Here is a 19,851-nt window from a genome sequence, read left to right on the forward strand (position 1 = left end):
AGTGTAGTTAATATTTTTACAGTCCCTAAATTCGTAAGTATCAGAATTATAATCTAAGGCTTAAGGCATCGACAATAGACGACCTTAAGCACGAGAAATGTGCTCAAAAAAATTAGGTCGATCGGATAACTGCAAGGCTTCCCAGGGCTTAAGGGAATTCCCAAACAAATGTCACGCTTTAAGCGTCACCGTCAAAACGGGCCAATGATGTTCCTTGCCACTCCGCTCAGCTGGGATCAGGCTCGCATCTCCAATTTGCGATCTTGTTTCTGTTCCTGCAGACTAAATGCAATGACGTTGCCCAGAGCAATTTAAATTTCTTACATAATTTACACCGCCAAAAAGTAGGCTGAATATAACTTAATTCTTGTTTGCAGGCGCCTTAACTTACCCCAGATAGAAATAATTACTATCACCGTGGTGGTAAGCACGAAGCCGAGATTCTCCAACATGCGATACACCAAAGGTCCACCATAAAAGCTGCTGGAGCATTTTTGAGCCAGCATTGTACTACCGACAATGGGTACCTGCAATGAAAAAAAATAAAAATTTGTGAGTAAAGCAATAAGTAGTGTTATAACACAGGTACACAGCCAAAACATTCCATGAACCATTTGTTATTTTTTCATTATAATCGGAAGCTCCTGAGTAAAAGTCCCATACAAAAATATGTTCCATCAGCTAAGGGCAGCCCATATAATTGAAGTTACATAATTGTTTTTTGCTGACGAAAACTATCAATACAGTTAAGAAGGAGAGGTTCTGATATAAACTTAAATTAAGGGCTAAGCACGACTTTTTCCACCGACACCTAAGAGGCGAACAACACCTACAAGAGTTCACTTAACTACAGTGTCTTCAAATTAGTTTCGAATACAATTTTTGGATACCACGCGGTAAACAGCAAAGAAATTGCTAATTTGTCTGATACAACTTGTTTCTCAAAAACACGCACATTATTTTCCTCATCAAAAAATAAGAAAGGAAGTAACCTTCGGCAAGCCGAAGTTTATATACCCTTACAAAAATAAAATATTTTTTAAAACATCTAAATTTTGATTTATATGCGTATATGTTTAGAAACATTGAAGAAATACTGATTTTCAGCACATCATTATAAAACCATTACTATATCCAAAAAAAAATTTTAAAAAATAAAAGAAAGGTTAAATCTTTTTCATTTAGTTTTTGTAATTTGCCGATTGTTTCAATGAGAGCTTTATGATATAGTCGTCCAATTTTAATCAAATTTCAACCGTAATGCTAATATTATAAACCATGATTATATCTCGAAGAACTTTGCGATTAGTTAAAGTTCAGATGATATTTTTACCTTATTCTTTGATGTCTTAAGAACATTATTGCTATACAAATTTGGTTTATCGTCTCAGAATCGGTTCGATTCTAGCCCTCAGATTTTTTACAAATCCACCGACCCCATTCCAGATTCCGAACGAATTTAAGAGGAAGTTGCCAGATGTCATGTACGAAAAAAACCAGGATTTATTTTAAGCACTCTCTTTTGTGTTCCGTTAAATATGGTAAGACAGATATTTATTTAAAATCAAATTTAAAAGTATTTTTGTACTTATTACCGCATAAGAATAGTACATACTATTATGTATTTATTTATTTACTAAAAAACTGCAAACAAAAACAAAAACGACAAAAATAAGAATGCAACAACAGTCGCTGTTTTTCGTTTCATTGCTTGCTGATGCTTACAGTTATGAGCGTAAGTCGGAGCTGCGGCAGGCATCGACTTTCGGAACTCGTCAGAAGTTGCAGTCGGGAAAATTACTGCTTTCGACTGTTGGATGAATTTGCTTTTGTCACTTTGGTTTTTGTTTGCAGTTTTTTGAACACTGGTACAAACCTGTCCCCTGGCTCTCATTCAGTGTCGGACATGCTGGTGCCAACACCGCCGTCCATGTTGCTACTTCCAGCAGATCCAAACAAATCCTACTCCAGAGGACTTTAATAATCTTTGTTGTGACGAGTCCAAGGCCTATCCCAAAACCCGAATTAAAATGATAATAAGATATTGTCTAATTATTACTTTCTTTATGGATGTGACTGCCCTCTCAACAAGGTGGACGTGTCTTCAATGCAGTTAAATCAGTAATATCTTTCGAGCCGTTGACAATCTCGGAAGACGACGATATTCAACTCGTTACCGTGAAAATATGCCTTCCCAACAGCAACCTTTTTGTAACCTCCTCCTATATTCCATCAGGTTCGGAAGCTTCAATCTATTTGAAGCACCTCGCCGCTTTCATGAATATCTCCTTATTCGCTGATGGTTCTGACTACTTAAATATATTGGGTGACTTTAATATGGCACAAATACACTGGTTAGCATGTCCTAATGTCGCTGCACTAGTTCCAAGTAAATTTCATATCCAGAGGACCCTCATCACCCAACTCTGCAAATTTCCATTCAAGTTATTTTTCTAGGTTTCTAACACCCGCACGACGCCTTTGCTAAACCGATGTTTCCGGAAGGTCGATTTCTCTCGAATGTCGACTTTCTTATCCAAAGTTTACTGGGCCTGTCTCCACAATTCCACAATTCTCCTCTTGATGGGTTCATATCAACATACTCGTAGAGTATAAGGGTATATTGTATATTAGGGGGTGTTGTCCTGCACGCTCTTAGCTTAATGTGTTGTAGTTCAATGACGCCACCTAAATTTCGATTGTTTTGTAGGGGAAATACTTAGGTTAGCCAACAAACTGGCTATAGCGTTCTTTCTTGTTTTCTTTCATTACTCATAAAACCTCTAACAGTCCTCCGTGGTCATCCAAAGACATGGCTCACCTAAAAAACCAAACTGTATAAAAAGTTTGTAAAAACAGGAACAGAAACGGATTTCTTCAAGTGCAGCGTCGCTAAGTCCAGTTACATCCTTAATAATTCTCAATGCTATAATATCTGTCTTTTATGCTGCAAAAACGAATTCCGCAGCAATATAAAATTATTTTACTTATTTGTCAATTCAAAGCAAAAATTTAACATGTTTACATTATGCCTTTAATTGAACAACCAAACTGCGTCAAATGAGCAGAAAACTCAGTAACCTGTTTGCAGATTTTTTCCAACCCACTTACTCGTTTTTTTCAAATCATCTCAATTTTGATCTTTGTTATGATCTATCAGTCTAGTTTATATTCATTGTATTGATAGATGTATGCGAAGTCTTATCAAGTCTATTAAGTCTATCAATGATAAGTCTGTCTTGTTCTCCCGCGTCGTAAGGTAATGTGCAGAACCACATGCTGATCCATTATTTATTATTTTTCAAAAGTCCATCGATTTATGCACTTTTTCAGTAATTTGGAAGGAATCCCTCATAATTCCGCTCAATAAAAAGGGCAGCTAATCCGACACAAGTAATACCGTGACATAGTTAAACTTAGAGCTGTTCGTAGCTATTTAGAAACTCATAAGCTATCAACTCCAGCATCAGTGCTGCGGAATCCACATGGTTTCACAAAATGTCGATCAACTACAACTAACCTCACGACCTTCATTAGTGAAGGGTTCTTATCCTCAAAAATAACTGATGTAATTTTTACTGACTTCACCCAATCCTTCTATTCAGTGAAACGAGAGCTACTGATCTATAAGTTCCTTCTTCTTAGATTCCCTCCAGCTCTTTTGGTGTGGATTCGTTCCTACCATACAGGCCGGACCCAATAGGTCCAATACAGTGGCATAAAATCCAAAACAGTTTTTTTTAAGTTCTGGTGTACGAAAAGGTCCTTGGTCCATTTCTATTGGCTTGTTTATTGATGATGCCAAGTTTTGATGTATGCAAATGATGTGAAATTGAGTATGCATATGACATCGTTAAATAACCTTCAATCCGGGGCCAAGTCAATAAGCTACTGCTCAAACCAAATAAATGTTGGCCCATGTCATTTTATTGGTCCAATCCAACTGTTCACACACACTCTATTGGAAAATCTATTCAAGTTCTAGGTGTCCTGTTCAATAATAAAATATGCTTTAATCGACACTTCATTACCATTTCCAAACATTTAATAAATGCTGGCCCAAGGAATTCCCTAGTTCGTCCAACAAATGAGTATTGCGCAAGCATATTATCTCCACAATCAAGATATGATAGAATCAGTCCAGAAGCAATTACTTCTATTACATCCTTCCTATAGAGACTGACTCCGCCTTTTGGACCTGCCAACTTTAATGGACCGTCGGATTTGTTACGGCGTGATATTCCTTCACAAGCTCATAACTGCCGCTGTGGGCTCATCTCAACTTATAACCTCCCTTAATTGTAATGGTCCCTTCAGACTAACTTATCAATTCCGTCCATTAGCACTACAGGTGTGCAAACAAACTACTCCCGTTTTGATCCATTCCGAGTTCTCTGCGACAAATATAATAAACTTTTCACCAAATATATTTTGAGTGCTCCTATGATTTAAACTCTAGTAGAATCGTAACATTTTTGTCATCCATAAACAACTCATCCACTTCTTGCAGATAAATTAATATTTTAAATTATTGTTTATTTCATGTACAATTTTTAAGTTCATCGAGCTGTCCATAGTTCTAAACCATGCTTTTGGAGATGTCACGGCCGTCGCATAGGTAGCAAGCTTACCACATGCACACGTTTCTATACACTAACAATTTTTCGTTTCATCCTTGCGGTCCAATTCGGTACTCAAAAGACCTAGGCAAAGCCAAAACATTTACATTGTTTTTTTTTCGAATGGCTAAGTCAAATTAAATTTGGTTTTGTCTTTTCTTGTGCTCTTCAATAACTTGTTTTCGTGAACTTTTTAAAATATGTTGCTTAATGCCCTGCCATAAGGCAGTTTTGAGCACGCCTGCTCTAAACAAATAAACAATTATAATTAAATATGTCGCTTAACAACGGATTTTCATATATTTAGCTATACTGCGGAATCTCTAGGTAATGGAACTTACATATGTTTGTGTACGACTTTTAGTCAGGAGCACCCATAACATAGTAAAGTTCAAATGGATCAATGTGTATCCATTATTTTATATTAATATTATATTTATATTAAATAAATCTTTAATTTTATATTTATATTACCTTTAAATTAAATAATAGATAGTAATTCGCCGCTATCATAAAATCTAAGAAGCAATTACTTAATTGTTAACAATTAATTTCGTTAGTTTTTTTTTAACAAATCCCGATATTTGTGTAGCAAAAAGTAAAAGAACGTTAATTACTAGTAAAACTAGTTTTCGATGTCCGAAATCGGTCTACAAAGACTGATTGCGTTTTCATACAGAAAACAGAGAAATTATCTTATTTTAAGAAAAATTTTTTCTGTTTTTTTAAGGTTTAAAAATATTGTTTCTTGATTTAAGAAATAATGTTTCTAGACATTATTCCTTAATTTTATAAATATAAAATTTAAGAGCTGCATTTCTTGTTTGAAGAAAGGATTCACCATTTAAATCAAATGAAGGCGACACGCCTTTGGCGAAAATTCAAAGGCGATTTTACTGGATTTTAAAGAGAAATTTCTGAGTATGCGTAGAAACGAACGGGCGACAGACGGACACGGCTAGACCGACTCACCTAGTGGTCGAAAATGTCTCCTTCACTGCATTTCAAACTTCTGACTGGAAAATATAATATCTGCGAGGGTATAAAACACTTTTTGTATGAATTCGAATGCAATAACGTAATTTACCGTCCAAAACTAATGGTTGTTTATCACACAAATGTGCAATACTAGTGTATAAATTTGCATCTTTTTGGATGCCTTTTCATTCCATATAAAATTTGTGGCTGCCGATAAAAAAACCGTAACACATCTTACACAGCCCTATAACTAAGCTCTACCATTAATCAGAGTGACATGATAGGTTTTCTCGTTTTGTGGGCGTTAACTTGCGTTGCGTAGGCATTTCTAGAAATTGCATTTTAAATCCCAAATCTCTAGCATTCATAGTTAACGAGATTATGATAAATCATCCTCAAATTAAAATGGGTTCTTTTTAGACATTTTTAATTTTAGCTAAAACTCACTTTTATGCTCTGATCTGTTTCCGGCGATATTACTAGAAGGTAGAAGTGCTCATCCAGCGGAAGGTCCTCAAAAAAGCGTAAACGATATTTACTTATACCATGTCCGTGCTCAATAAATTCCACAGCAATGTATTTTGAATTAGAGGGTTGAACCTGGAAGAAATAAATAATCTAACGTTATGACTCTTTATAAAATGTGTGATGGGCAAAAACTATAGTCGGTTAGGGTCCTCACCCCCAAAAAAAATTATCCTCGATGGACCATGATTTTTTAAGAATTTACGTTGAACAAGAAAGGAAGCTAATTTTCGGCAAGCCGAAGTTTATATACCCTTGCAGCTATTGCAAAAATTAAATATTCTTGACATTAAAATTATGATTTACTTGCTTGTATGTTTAAAAGCATTGAAGCTATGATGTTTTACAGCTCAATTATTTGAGTTCCTATGGCAACTATATGATATCGTTTTTCGATTTTAATAAAATTAAAAGCGTAATTCTGAACTGTCAAAATCGGACGACTATAGCATATAGCTCCCATAGGAACAATCGGAAAAATAAATGAAAAAAATATAACTTTGCTGTTTTAAAATTTTTGGTTTAGTTCTTCTACATTTAGTAATGGTAAAATATTTCTGAATTACGGTTTAAATTTCATCAAAATCGGACGACTATAGCATAAAGCTCCCATAGGAACAATCGGAAAAATAAATGAAAAAAAAAATAACATTGCTGTTTTTTAATGTTTTGTTTAGTTCTTCGACATATAGCAATGGTTAAATATTTTAGAATTATGGTTTAATTTTTATCAAAATCTGACGACTATATCATATACCTCCCATAGAAATAATAAAAATATATAAAATAACTATCTAATAGTTGAGCTGCAAATCATCATAGCTTCAATGTTTTTAAACATATACGCAAGTAAATCATAATTTTAATGTTTTCAAAAATGTTTAATTCTTGCAATAGCTGCAAGGGTATACTCTATGAACTTCGGCTTGCCGAAGTTTGCTTTCTTTCTTGTTTTTTATTTATTTATCCGATTGTTTTTATGGGATCTATATGCTATAGTCGTCCGATCCGGCTCGATCCGACTTATGTACTATCTGCAACAGAAAGAGAACTTTTGGGAAAGTTTCATGCAGATAGCTTTAAAACTGAGAGACTTGTTTGCGTAGAAACGGACGGACAGAGGGACAGACAGACAGTCTGAGAGACGGACATGGCTAGATCGACTCTCCAAATGATGCTGATCAAGAATGTATACACTGAAATTATAATACCCTCTGCAAGAGAGTTGGAGATGATGAGCCAAATCAAAGGAGTTAGTCACATTGCAAGCCACAAAATCTTCATGAAGCACGACCGCCCATTTAAACCGAGGTACTACCCTCGAAACCCAGCAATGCAATCAATAATAAATAAACAATGTGACGAACTCCTAGCACAAAACCTCGTAGTACCCTGGCACACTGCCTACAGCTCGCCAGTGGTAATTGTGGAGAAGAAAAAACAAAGAATGGAGGCTTTGCAAAGACTATAGGCAGCTGAACGAACACTCTGAGCGAGACGCGTACCCGGTACCCCGAATAGATCACATACTCAACCAACTTCGCGAGGCAAAATATATAAGCACAATAGACCTAAAAAGTGGTTACTGGCAGATACCGATGGACGAAGGTAGTAAACGGTACACTGCTTTTACTGTACCAGGACACGGACTGTTTCAGTGTTAAGTAATGCCTTTCGGATTACACACAGCACCAGCTACTTTCCGCCATTCTCAACAAGCCAAGTCCACAGACAACGAAGCAGGTAGACAGCTAGGGGCGGAATCCTGGTACAGAAGATTCGTTCCTAACATCACGGAACTGGCACAACAGCTATACAACATGGTTAAGAAGGGTACAAAGTTTAAATGGACCGAGGAGACAGAAGAGGCAACAAAAAACTTGAAGAAAGCCGTAACGGAAGCACGTGACTTGCCCTGACTTTGGAAGAACCTTTGTACTTCAGACGGACGCCAATAACTGCGGATTGGGAGCAGTACTAACCCAAGAGGAACACGTTATTTCTTCGTCGTCATCACTGTCCACCAAGCTCTTAAATTTCTTAACTCGATCGAGAGCCCATCAGGACGGATTGCCGAATGGGCATTGGCAATGCACACATACTCATTCGAGGTACGCTATCGCAAAGGCAAGCTTAACGTCGTATCAGACACATTATCCCGAACGCTCGAGGAAGAAGTACACGGAGCCGAGATAGAGGAAGAAGGACACTGAGCCGAGATCGAGGAAGACAAGTGGATGAAACAGAAACTCTTTGCAAAAGGACAAGATCCAAAAACATGGTCAGATTACGTAGTAGTAGAAGAACTGTATAGAGATCTACCGTCATGGGCCGCAGACGAGGATACGCAACCGTGGAAACTATGCGTTGCAAAGAACCAAAGGGAAGGAGAACGAGAAAACCATTTGACAAGTTCTCTAAATGGGTGGAGCTAGCAGCCGTCAGGAAAGCAACTACGGAAATCGTAGTAAAAGTAATACGAGAACAGATCCTCACACGATATTGAGCACCAAAAAAACTCATCTCGGACAACGGGGTGCAGTTTACAGGCAACAAGTTTAAGGCGCAGCTCCAGTAATGGGGAATCGTCCACCAGTTGACAGCTCCATACACCCCGCAAAGCAGCCCGGCCGAAAGGGCAAATAGGACAATAAAGACAATGACAGCTCAATTCTCCGGAACAGAACACACGCGGTGGGACGACTGGCTACACGAAATATCAATTGCTATCAACAGCAGCAGGTCAGAGTCAACAGGATACAGCCCGGCGTATTTACTATACGGACGGGAAATACGACTACCTGGGAGTCTGTATAACGAAACCACACCCGGATCCGGAATGGTAAGGGAAACCATCGAAGCACGGTTGCAACGCATGATAGAAACAAGCAAGTTGGCACATCGGAACATGGGAAAAGCAGCACAAGCCAGAACGTACAACCTACGTAAAAGAGACTGGAGACCCAAAGTAGGAGACCTCGTATGGGAACGACAACTCCCATTATCAAAAGCAGATATTGCGTTTGCATCGAAGATACCACCAAAATACGGGGGCCCATTTAAAGAGACGATCAAACATACGGTGACAGGAAAGACACAGAGAGCATACATTAACGAGGGTGCGATTCCATCTCTCTACCATGTCGGCGAACAGTGAGTATCCAAATTGAGTCCCCTGTCATGGAACATCCGAATCCAGTGGGTTAAAAGAGAAATATCTAGTGGCCATCTACTAAAACGTTCGATGATCGTAATGCATTAACGCAGGCTGCGAGCTTGGGGAAGCTCAATCAAGTCGATGTAAAGATGCTCAAAACGGTTCAGGAATTTCAATCTTGTCCACAGAGCTGCTGCAGCTTGTTATGAGTCTAATATCGCAAGAGCGCTGAAATTAGCCGTCATGCTGATCGCGTATATACGTGCAATCTGCGATTACATTGTTCGCATTGTAAGCGATTTCCTTAAAAAACTGGGAAATGCAATCCAATTAAAGCAGTTAACTCAGCGATGCTTTGGAGGCTTTTAGCTCAAATAGATCTCGAAAATCTTTTAAAGATGCTGCAAGTGCTCCTCACCAGTTTTGGAATTATTATTGACGCGTGTCAAGCTCGGAATATTGGCTGATTAATTTGACAGAACCCTTTGAGCTGATTGTGAAAACGTTGTAAAGCTTTGCTTACGTTAACTTTTCCTTTGTTGATGTGGAAGTCAAAGGATCCACTAGGTGTTTAACCTTACGATTAGGAGTAAGCCGTGATTCGTAAAGAATTCTGCTCCAATGATTGCTTGTTGGACGTCAGCAACGACGAAAAGCCAGTTGAAGTTGTGCTGTAGACTAAGTCCAGAGTAAGTATCAATCACTTAAGGGGTATCGCTTTAACTAAGGCTAATGGCTGTTAGAAAATTGGAGCTGTTAAGGCCGGCGGGATAAATTTTCAGTGTTTTGGACTGGTTGCATTCTTGTTGAAAATACGCGCCATAAAGCTTTATTTTTATAGCTTTTTTAAATAAAAGAGAAACATAGGCAACGGTATTATCGACAAAAATCATCAGAACATTGCTCTGTTTCTTTTTTTAATACCCATGTCAAACGGGGACGACTGCTTAACATTTCTTGAAGAAAAAAAGCTCCCAAAATGTATACATACATTCTACTAAATAAATTCAGTTTTTTCAATTTTTTCATTCTTTAGAGTGAAGCTCTAACAACAATTTTAGTTCATTATATTTCAATTCAAACAAGAAAGGAAGCAAACTTCGGCAAGCCGAAGTTCATATACCCTTGCAGCTATTGCAAAAATTAAATATTCTTGAAAACAAAAAAAATTATGATTGACTGGCGTGTATGTTTACATTGAAGCTATGATGTTTTGCAGCTCAATTATTTGATAGTTCGTTTGGCAGCTATATGATATCGTTTTCCGGTTTTAATAAAATTAAAAGCGTAATTCTGAACTGTAAAATTATTAATTAATCAAAAAGAATTTCTAAAAAAAATTACAAAATAAAAAGCTTAAATTTAAAAAAAAAAAATTTTTTTTTATTTTTATTGTTCTCTTTAAGTTATAGTCGTCCGATTTTGATGAAATTTAAACCGTAATTCTGAAATATTTAGCCATTACTATATCTCGAAGAACTAAAAAAAAAAATTAAAAAACACCAAAGTTATAATTTTTTTTTTAATATTTTTGTCCGATTGTTCCTTTGGGAGCTATATGCTATACGTCCGATCCGGCTCGATCCGACTTATATACTACCTGCAATAGAAAGACAACTTTTGGGAAAGTTTCATGCTGCTAGCATTAAAACTGAGAGACTAGTTTGCGTGGAATCGGACGGACAGATCGACTGTCCTAGTGATGCTGATCACCCTCTGCAAGGGTATAAAATGGGGTCGGCAGTGGTCGACTCCAAAGCAGTAATAGCGGTTTGAAAAATAAGCGGATAACAGTGTGTATTGATTTCCTGTATTTTTTGGCCAAATAGATTATCGCTTATACTTATGATTGTTAAACATGAGAACCCACCAGCGACTCACCTGAACCTTATGCAATGCCTTGTCCAGTCCACTAACATGGATCTCCTGGGGCTTCAAGACGGTCACTCGGACTGATTCAGGAATCACCTTGATACCGGGAACTAATTTCAATGACATCTTATCCAAAATGCCGTCGGCCATCGCCACCTGTTTATATTTTTTTAAGTAGGAAACAAACAATTTTATGCAAAATTTGTTTTAAAAATAATTTTTTTGCAAAGGGATTTTTGTCCATACAAAAAAGTATGCCACCAACCTCCAGCTCCAGGTAGACGTCGTTTGTCTTGACAATGTTCAGAAGCTCAATGAAACTTGAGAGCAGCTCCAGTCGACAAGAATACTGCCCAACGCTGGCATCAAACAAAGCCTCCACTTTGTATAACTTTAATAATTGGCGACCGAGCGCCTCTTTGGCAGCTAGCCGACAGGAAAAGACATCCACTGACATGCCATCCAGCTGTCCGGCGCACTTGGAAACGTTTTTTGCAATCTATCGAGGAGGAATTTTATTTTCTAGTTATATACACTCTTTATCCGAAAGCACTTACGAGGTTACTGTACTTTTCTGACTGTACGTGGTTGCGGAGAACTAGATGTCCCCGATACTCCGATCCGCTGAATGTGTCCAATGACTTGGCAAAAACAATCTATTGAAAATTCATTTAATATGTGTGTCAATGGGTAAGAACGAGTTTAATACCGCATCAGACTCGCGAACTTCGAGGTCAAACTTAATGAAACCGCCGCGCTTTTCTTCGTCGCCGTTGGTGATCACAATCTTTTCACCAAGTTTGTGCTGATGATTCAATACCCGAGCAATACCTGCAATACAGATATTTTTTAATTTATTTATTTACACGGTTATTTAATTTATTATTCGAGATCTCGGAAACTATAAAAGCTAGACTAGGACTTGGCATACAGATTCTGATAGTTCCTAAGCAATAGAAGTTTATTTCAAAACGGAGCCACGCCCACTCTAACGCCCACAAATTGTGAAAGTATGTACTGTCACTCTGAGACATGTTAGAAGGTTGTGGTTGTTGTTGTGCGTGCGTTTCATTCATGTCTATCGGCAGACCCAAAAAATCAAATCGAAATCGAGTTATTAATTTAGGAGTTATTGGGTTCTCAGCCGCCCCTCTGCCGTTGCTTAGCCATTGATCGGCCGCTGTTCTGCCGCTGCTAGCAGAGAGTGAGAGAGAGAGAATTACAAAACTGTTAGCGGGCGGGTGGGCGTGCTGCACGCCCTTAGCTTATAGTGTTGGTTATGCAATTCGACAGATGGCGCCACCTTTGAATGTTTTGTAGGAAAAAATTCTTAAAATTGAAAAAAAAAACGCATATTTTTAAAAAAATGTTTGCACCGTCATCTATAATAAAATTTTTTATACCCTTGCAGAGGGTATTATAATTTCAGTCAGAAGTTTGCAACGCAGTGAAGGAGACGTTTCCGACCCTATAAAGTATATATATTCTTGATCAGCCTCACTAGTTGAGTCGATCTAGCCATGTCCTGTAACGCTTGTGGCAGGTAAATCGATGGGCAGTGCCATCTATGAGGCAAAAACCGAAAGTGTCGCCATCTAGTGGTCAGTTGGGTGCCGCGATTGGGGTAAGAATTTTCGGAGACGAAGAGGCAACAGAGTCAATTGTCATGATTCCGGAAAACGAAGAGTTATTCCATGGGGGCTAACTTAGCTTCCCGCCCAGAGCCACGAGCTGCTGGCTTTCTTTCCCTTTTCGGCAGCCATCGAGTGCGGTTTAGTTCAATTGTAAGTCTCGTATTTAATTAGTTGGTGAGAGTTTGCTTGAAAATTATATCTCTACAGTGGCCTTGTGTAAAGTGACGGGTAGAATTTCCGGATTAGATATAGCGCTAAATCCTGTTTACGGGTAAGAAAAAGAAATGGTTGCGAAGATTGCAGACCCAAAAGTGATTTTTGATTTAGGTTTGGCGCTTAGTATCCGATATTGGATCCGGCCATTGCTGTAGAGGGAACAATTCATCAAGACACCCCAAAAGAAGAGCGAAGTCATCCGACGGGGGAGGGAAATTATCGCCGCATAAGGGGTCTCAAAGGCCTAAGAGTTCCCCGAGATAATTATTTAATCAGCCTAAGTCGCTGGGAGCGGAGCTAGGATAAAGAGAGGGCAAAAGAGTCAAAAAGAACTCGAGATGTAACACCTGCCCAAATTGCACATAATATTTATATTCCCTCTTCATCATCTTCGTTATCTCCCGTCTGCGAGCGAAACTTAGCGAGGCTCAGCTTGGTAGGCAGTTTTTCGGCGCGCTGATCTAGGTTAGACGTTTCGGTCCACGGTCGGACGAAAATTCCATTTAACTCGGCGGATAACATTATGGAATAATGGTTAAGTCGCCGTACGGAATGTAAGGCAGTTCAGAAAGCCAAAGATCGGTCGGAGTTTGCTGAAAGTGGATAGTTTATAAGCTATTTTATAAGTTTTTTTTCCTTTTTTTTTGTGGTCTAGGTTAGGTGAAATAAGCCTGTGAGAGTGAAAGAGTAAGAAAAAGAAGGAAAAGAAGAGGAAAGTGCAGTGATAGTTAGAAGGCCAGAAAGGCTTTAATAATGAATAGCTAGAAGGCAATTGCTTTAGGCATAATTTATTTTAATTTTTTTTGGGTGGACAAACAAGCCAATGTGTTAAAAAAGAAGGAAAGAACTGCAACAAAAAAAAGAAGAAAAAAATTTTGCTGTTGTTTTGCACAGTGGGCTTGCAGTGTATATTTAAAGAAATTTAAATTTTCAGCCTAAGGTGCACTTACGGAAGCGCTTTCGTCGGTGGATCTCCGGAATGTTGGTGAGTCTGATATCTCGTTTTGTTAATATGTCTTTGTAAAATATATATATCAAGTAAATTACTTTGCGTCCCACCGTACAAAACCTAGCAGTTCGAATAATCCATAAAGGAGAAGGAAAAAAGAAAAAAAAAGCAGCGGATTTACCATCTCTCTGGTCTCTCAAATTTTTGAGTGAGATGAATTTCGAAATAAGTAAAACAAACCACTCAATTTGAATTCGCCGTGCGCTCTTCACTGCAATTTTCTGCCATTTCCGTATTCTCGCTCTCGAATAATATTTTTTTTTGGTTTTATTTCGTATTACATCTTACTGCGAAGGTTAATTTGATAATTCAGTTGTATTGCATGTATTTATGTTCTCATTTAATATCTTTTCAATATGTTCTCTAATTTTAAGAATTTTAATTAGGTTTTAAATACACTTTATAATGTTTAGCTAAATTATATTTTTTGTTTGCCTTCGACTAGGATGAGTCCCCGGTAGAACCCGAGTCAGTAGAAGGGGCCGTTCGATAATATGATGGGAAGTTTTCGGTAAAGAACGGCCAAGGCAGGGAGGGCAAATTTGGTTCCATTAGAACACCCGAGGAACTTTAGGAATTCCATGAGTAAAATAACTATCCCTCTTCGTGCTGGCGCGGATTCATATGATTTTTCCTACCCCATACCACTTGTCGCTGCACGCGAAAATTCGATAAAATTTTAGAATTTACTGGCTCGTGACGAAGGACAAGATCACCACCCCAAATAGCCGACAAGGAGCAGCTGGACCATCGCGCGTGCGTCCTTATCGTCATGCAACAACATCATAGCCACGTACTCGTTACAGTAATAATAATATAATTCTATTTATCTGGCGCCCAACGTGGGGCCAAAAATCAGGGTTTTAGATGTGAAAAAAAATGAAAAACAAAATTTTACTCTAAGAATCCCGCTCACACAAGAAAAAAAAACTTTAATTTTTCATCTAGTTGGTAATGCAGTATCACAGTGGGTTGAAAGATGTGTTTACATCCCAGCCACGGTTGCTGCAATACTCATGCCAACTATCTCGTCTCTAGTCTTACCTTAATTTCGATATTAGGCGCATAGGACATATAGTTGAATAAGTTGTACGCAAGCGTTCAACTAGCCACGGCTGATGTTGAAAGTAAGAGTGGGGCAAATCTATTCTATTTACTTTTTTTTCGGGACCTAAAGCAAGGGTTAAGTAGACGCTTGGACATGCAGGTGGTAAATTTATCAATAAGTTTTCACCTGACCACGGATAATGGGCCGGCGCTGAGGACCCATCTATCAAATTTCATGCAATCGCCATCGCGTCTGTCAGGTGCATTGGATAGACAGCCGAAATCTTTTAAAAAAGAGGTCGACTGGCCACGGTTGACAGCGGGAAACGTAGGCCAGATTGCAAAACAAGAGAGAATTGGAAGAGAACCGATCAGCTCTCTTATAGTTGTTGTTTTAGTGAATCTGAGTTTGGCAATAGTCGAAGGGCTAGCCACGTAGCTCTGCATAGGCAGCAATTATATTATTTTTTTCATCTTCTTTTACTCACGGATTCCGAGTTAAACTGCTGATAAGGGTTTGGCAGGGAGAACTCCTATGTTTGAAGGCAAACTGTTTATATATTTCTATCGTGTTTTTGATTTTTCTTACAATTTTTTTTAGCTTACTTAATACTTGTACTCTCTCGTTTATTTGTTCCTTTCCTCTCATTTCTGACTTAGACCCGAGTTTCTCTTGAGTGATTTTAGAAATTGAGTGTCTTTAAGAATTGAGCGTAAAAAAATAAAACAAATCAGCTGGTCCGCTTGTTAAGGTCGTTGACCGCAGGTGTAGAAAAAAATAAAAGCAAGGAAGGAATGATTAAATGTTAGGGATTTTAGCCGAATATAATTAGTAACTTTAACTTACTCGTTCATTTAGCTGTAAATTAAAAACATATATTTTTAGGATTTTAGGTTTCTTACTTTTCTCATAGGTTGAAGATCAGAAAAAAAAAAGGCCAAACAATGAGCGATGCCGATAAGGTAGAGACTCCAACGGGGTCTAAGTGCAAATTGTGCGAGAAAGACTTGGCGATCTCCACAGCTTACAAGACGAAATGCGGTCATGACTTCCATAAGACTTGCATAACTAGTCATTCGAAGACTCATAGAGAATGTCCGATTTGCGGAATCATTTGTTTTCAACTCCCACCGAGTAGTAAAACGATTGTCAATTCGCCAGCCCCCTCTGGGAAAACCGGCGAAAATCGCGCTGAGGTAGACATAGGGAATTTAGTGACTCAAGCGGTCCAGGGGATGAAAAATGATTTACTCACTCAACTTTCTCAGCAAATGGCTCAGATTATACAAGCTAACATTGCTGCACTGGTTCCTGGGAATCCCTTAGCACCCCCAAACCCAAGCACAAACACCAACTGGACGGATCAAGAAAGACAACCAGTCGAAAATTTTGATCAGTTCCGGAGTGAGTCCAGATTTACTCCTGTCAGCGTAGAATCCGATGCCATTTATAGACCAGATAGGGTGGGCCAAATATTAAATAGTTGGAAAATTCGTTTCAATGGCAGTCTTGATGGCATAAGCGTGGACAATTTTATATATCGAGTTGAGGCGTTAACAGAACAAACATTAAATTCAAAGTTTGAAATTTTAGCTAGCAATGCTAGCCTATTGTTTGATGGTAAAGCTCGCGATTTCTATTGGCGATATCATAAATCCTGCAATGGAGAGGGGCTCGATTGGAAAGCTCTCTGCCAAGCTCTTCGAAAACAATTTAGGGATACCCGCTCCGATGTCGATATCCGTGAAGCAATTCGGGATAGAAAACAAAAAGAGAAGGAAAGTTTTGATACTTTTCATGATGCCATTGTCTCATTAACGGATGGGTTAGAAGTGCCGCTCTCGGAAAAGTCCGTGGCAGAAATACTAGCTAGGAATTTGCGCCCTGAAATACGACATGAACTTCTTCATATCCAAATTAATTCGGTGGGGCAATTGAGAGAGATTTGTAGGCGAAGGGAAAGTTTTCTGGAGGACGTGAGGCGGAATTATGCATATACAAAGGCAACTCCTTACCGGAAGCAAGTTGCTGAACTGCTTGAAGATCCGTTGCCAGAGGAAGCCGCCGAATTTTCCGAAAGCGAAGTGGAAGTGGGAGCTTTGGCTTTGATTTGTTGGAATTGCCACAAAGAAGGGCATCGTTACCAAGATTGTGAAGGGAAGCGTAGGGTTTTCTGCTATGGTTGTGGAAAGCCGAACACTTACAAACCTTCGTGTAGTAAGTGTCAAAAAAACGCGAAGGGGAACACACAGCCTCGTCAGCAGCCGTGTGTTCAACGCCACCGCCCGACGAATTCCGAGGCAGAACAATAGACATTGAAAATACTTCGGTAGAAATAGAAAATCCCAATTCTTCAGCACCAACTTCTGTTCAAAAATCTTTTTGGTCGAACAAATTAAATTTACAAATAAATTCATCTAAAATACCAAGTTGTTTAAAACATCAAAAGTCTCAATCCAGGAACGCACAGCGAATGAGAGGGTATTGGGCAGCTTTGAAAACAATAAATACAATTAGGTATAAGGAGAAGGACAAGCGTCCCTATGCCGAAGTGAGTCTTTTGGATCGTATTGTTATGGGGTTATTGGATACGGGGGCAGCTATTAGTGTTATAGGCGGAAACCTGGCTCAACAAATAATAAGAAGTAAAATTACTTTTAAGCGGGGAACAACTTCAGCATGCACTGCCGACGGAACGAAGCAAGAAGTCGTTGGTCGAATAAAAACTGTAGTAAAGTACAACAATCAGGAAAATGAATTGGATCTCCATCTAATTCCAACTCTCAGTCAAGACTTATATTTAGGGATTGATTTTTGGACTAAATTTGGTTTATTGCCAACAGAAATGCAGATCTCTGAAATTGTGTCTGACACCCATAGTCTTACGGCAAAACAAAGTGAAGATTTGCAAAAAGTTGTTAGTTTCTTTCCCTCGTTTTCCGTTTCTGGGTTGGGAAAGACAAGTATCCTCTCGCATTCGATTGATGTTGGAGATGCTAGGCCAGTAAAACAGCGGCATTTTCCAGTATCGCCGGCTGTGGAAAAACTTTTATATGCCGAAGTAGATCGTATGCTGAAGCTGGGTGTAATTGAAGAGTCGGATAGTGCTTGGTCGTCACCGGTTGTGCTGGTTCAAAAACCAGGGAAGATTCGCCTTTGCTTAGACAGCAGAAAAGTAAATGCAGTAACAAGAAAAGATGCGTACCCGCTTCCCCAAATAGATGGCATCTTAGGGCGTCTCCCAAAAGCAATGTATATTTCAAGCCTTGACCTCAAAGATGCTTACTGGCAAGTGCCTCTCGATCCTCAATCTCGCGATAAGACGGCGTTTACTATACCTGGAAAGCCTCTTTATCAATATAAAGTCATGCCTTTCGGACTGACCAACGCTTCACAAACTATGACTCGCTTGATGGACAAAGTCATTCCTGCCGAACTCCGTAACGAAGTATTTGTTTATCTGGACGACTTATTGGTTGTCTCAGATAGTTTTGAGTCGCATTTAAAGGTATTGGAGATAGTTGCGGGGCATATAAAGGCGGCTGGGTTGACTCTTAACGTCGAAAAGAGCAAGTTCTGCATGCGATCCGTCAGATATTTGGGTCATATTGTGGGAGAGGGTGTAATAAGAACGGATCCCGATAAGATCTCAGCCATGACAAACTTTCCGCTACCAAATTCATTGAAAAGTCTGCGAAGATTTTTGGGAATGGTAGGCTGGTATCGGAAATTTATTAAGAATTTTGCATCTGTGGCTTCCCCATTAACAGATTTGTTAAAGCCGAAGCAGAAATTTGCCATGACGGCGGAAGGAAAACAGGCCTTTGAAGAGTTAAAAAACATGTTATGCTCGGCGCCAGTTCTTCGTAGTCCAGACTTCAATAAACCATTTTTTGTGCAGTGCGACGCTAGTAAAACTGGTGTCGGAGGAGTTTTAGTGCAGAAAACAGCTGAGGGTGATGAGTATCCGATAGCGTTTGTGTCAAAAAAATTAAATAAAACACAAAAATGCTACTCAGTTAGCGAACAGGAGTGCCTGGCCGCACTAGTCTGCATTAAACGATTCCGGGCATATATCGAGGGTCATGAGTTCACAGTTATTACTGACCATGCGTCCCTTAAATGGCTTATGACTCAAACGGATTTACATTCTCGTTTAGCTAGATGGGCTCTGAAACTGCAGGGATTCAATTTTAAAATTGAGCATCGCAGCGGAAAGTTAAATGTTGTTCCGGATGCGCTGTCTCGAGTAAACGAGGAAAATATGGCTGCATTAGATGCTGGACATGGATTGTTAGTGGATTTGGAATCGGCAGAATTTAAATCTCCAGAATATGTGGAATTTGTGGACCGACTAAAAGTGAACAGCGAAAAGTTGCCAGATATAAAGGTTACCGATGGTTTGGCGTACAAGAAAATGGATTACGCCACAGGAGATTCACTTCACGACGAGTTTATTTGGAAGTTATGGATCCCGAAGGGGTTAGTTCAGGAAGTTTTAAAGAATGCTCATGATCATCCCATGGCTTCGCACGGAGGGATACATAAAACTTTAGAGCGTGTTAGAAGATATTATTATTGGCCTGGTCTGGTAAAGGATGTAAAGGCCCATGTTCTTTCTTGCGATACGTGTAAAATGACTAAGGCTCCTAATACAGTTCAGAGACCTCGGCTAGGGGTACCACCAGAGTCGGGAAGATTCTTTCAGAGGTTATATGTTGATTTCCTGGGTCCATATCCACGTTCAAAAAGCGGTAACATAGGCATTTTTATCGTGTTAGACCACTATTCGA

The 19,851-nt window shown here is 39.0% G+C and overlaps 1 protein-coding gene and 1 long non-coding RNA gene across 2 annotated transcripts in view; one reads left to right on the forward strand and one right to left on the reverse strand.

The window, feature by feature from the left end:
- Positions 1-19,851, reverse strand: part of LOC128256383 (nuclear pore membrane glycoprotein 210) — a 42,413-nt gene that overhangs the window by 6,700 nt on the left and 15,862 nt on the right. The window contains 6 exon segments of the mRNA XM_052986697.1: positions 392-527; positions 6,045-6,197; positions 11,161-11,307; positions 11,417-11,650; positions 11,709-11,807; positions 11,861-11,982. Coding sequence (XP_052842657.1) covers positions 392-527; positions 6,045-6,197; positions 11,161-11,307; positions 11,417-11,650; positions 11,709-11,807; positions 11,861-11,982 — 891 coding nt within the window.
- Positions 12,832-13,468, forward strand: LOC128256404 (uncharacterized). The gene is made up of 3 exons (XR_008267773.1): positions 12,832-12,935; positions 12,993-13,056; positions 13,113-13,468. It is a non-coding gene; the product is annotated as an uncharacterized LOC128256404 (long non-coding RNA).

This window comes from Drosophila gunungcola, assembly GCF_025200985.1.
Source record: "Drosophila gunungcola strain Sukarami chromosome 2R unlocalized genomic scaffold, Dgunungcola_SK_2 000017F, whole genome shotgun sequence".
Classification (NCBI taxonomy): domain Eukaryota; kingdom Metazoa; phylum Arthropoda; class Insecta; order Diptera; family Drosophilidae; genus Drosophila; species Drosophila gunungcola.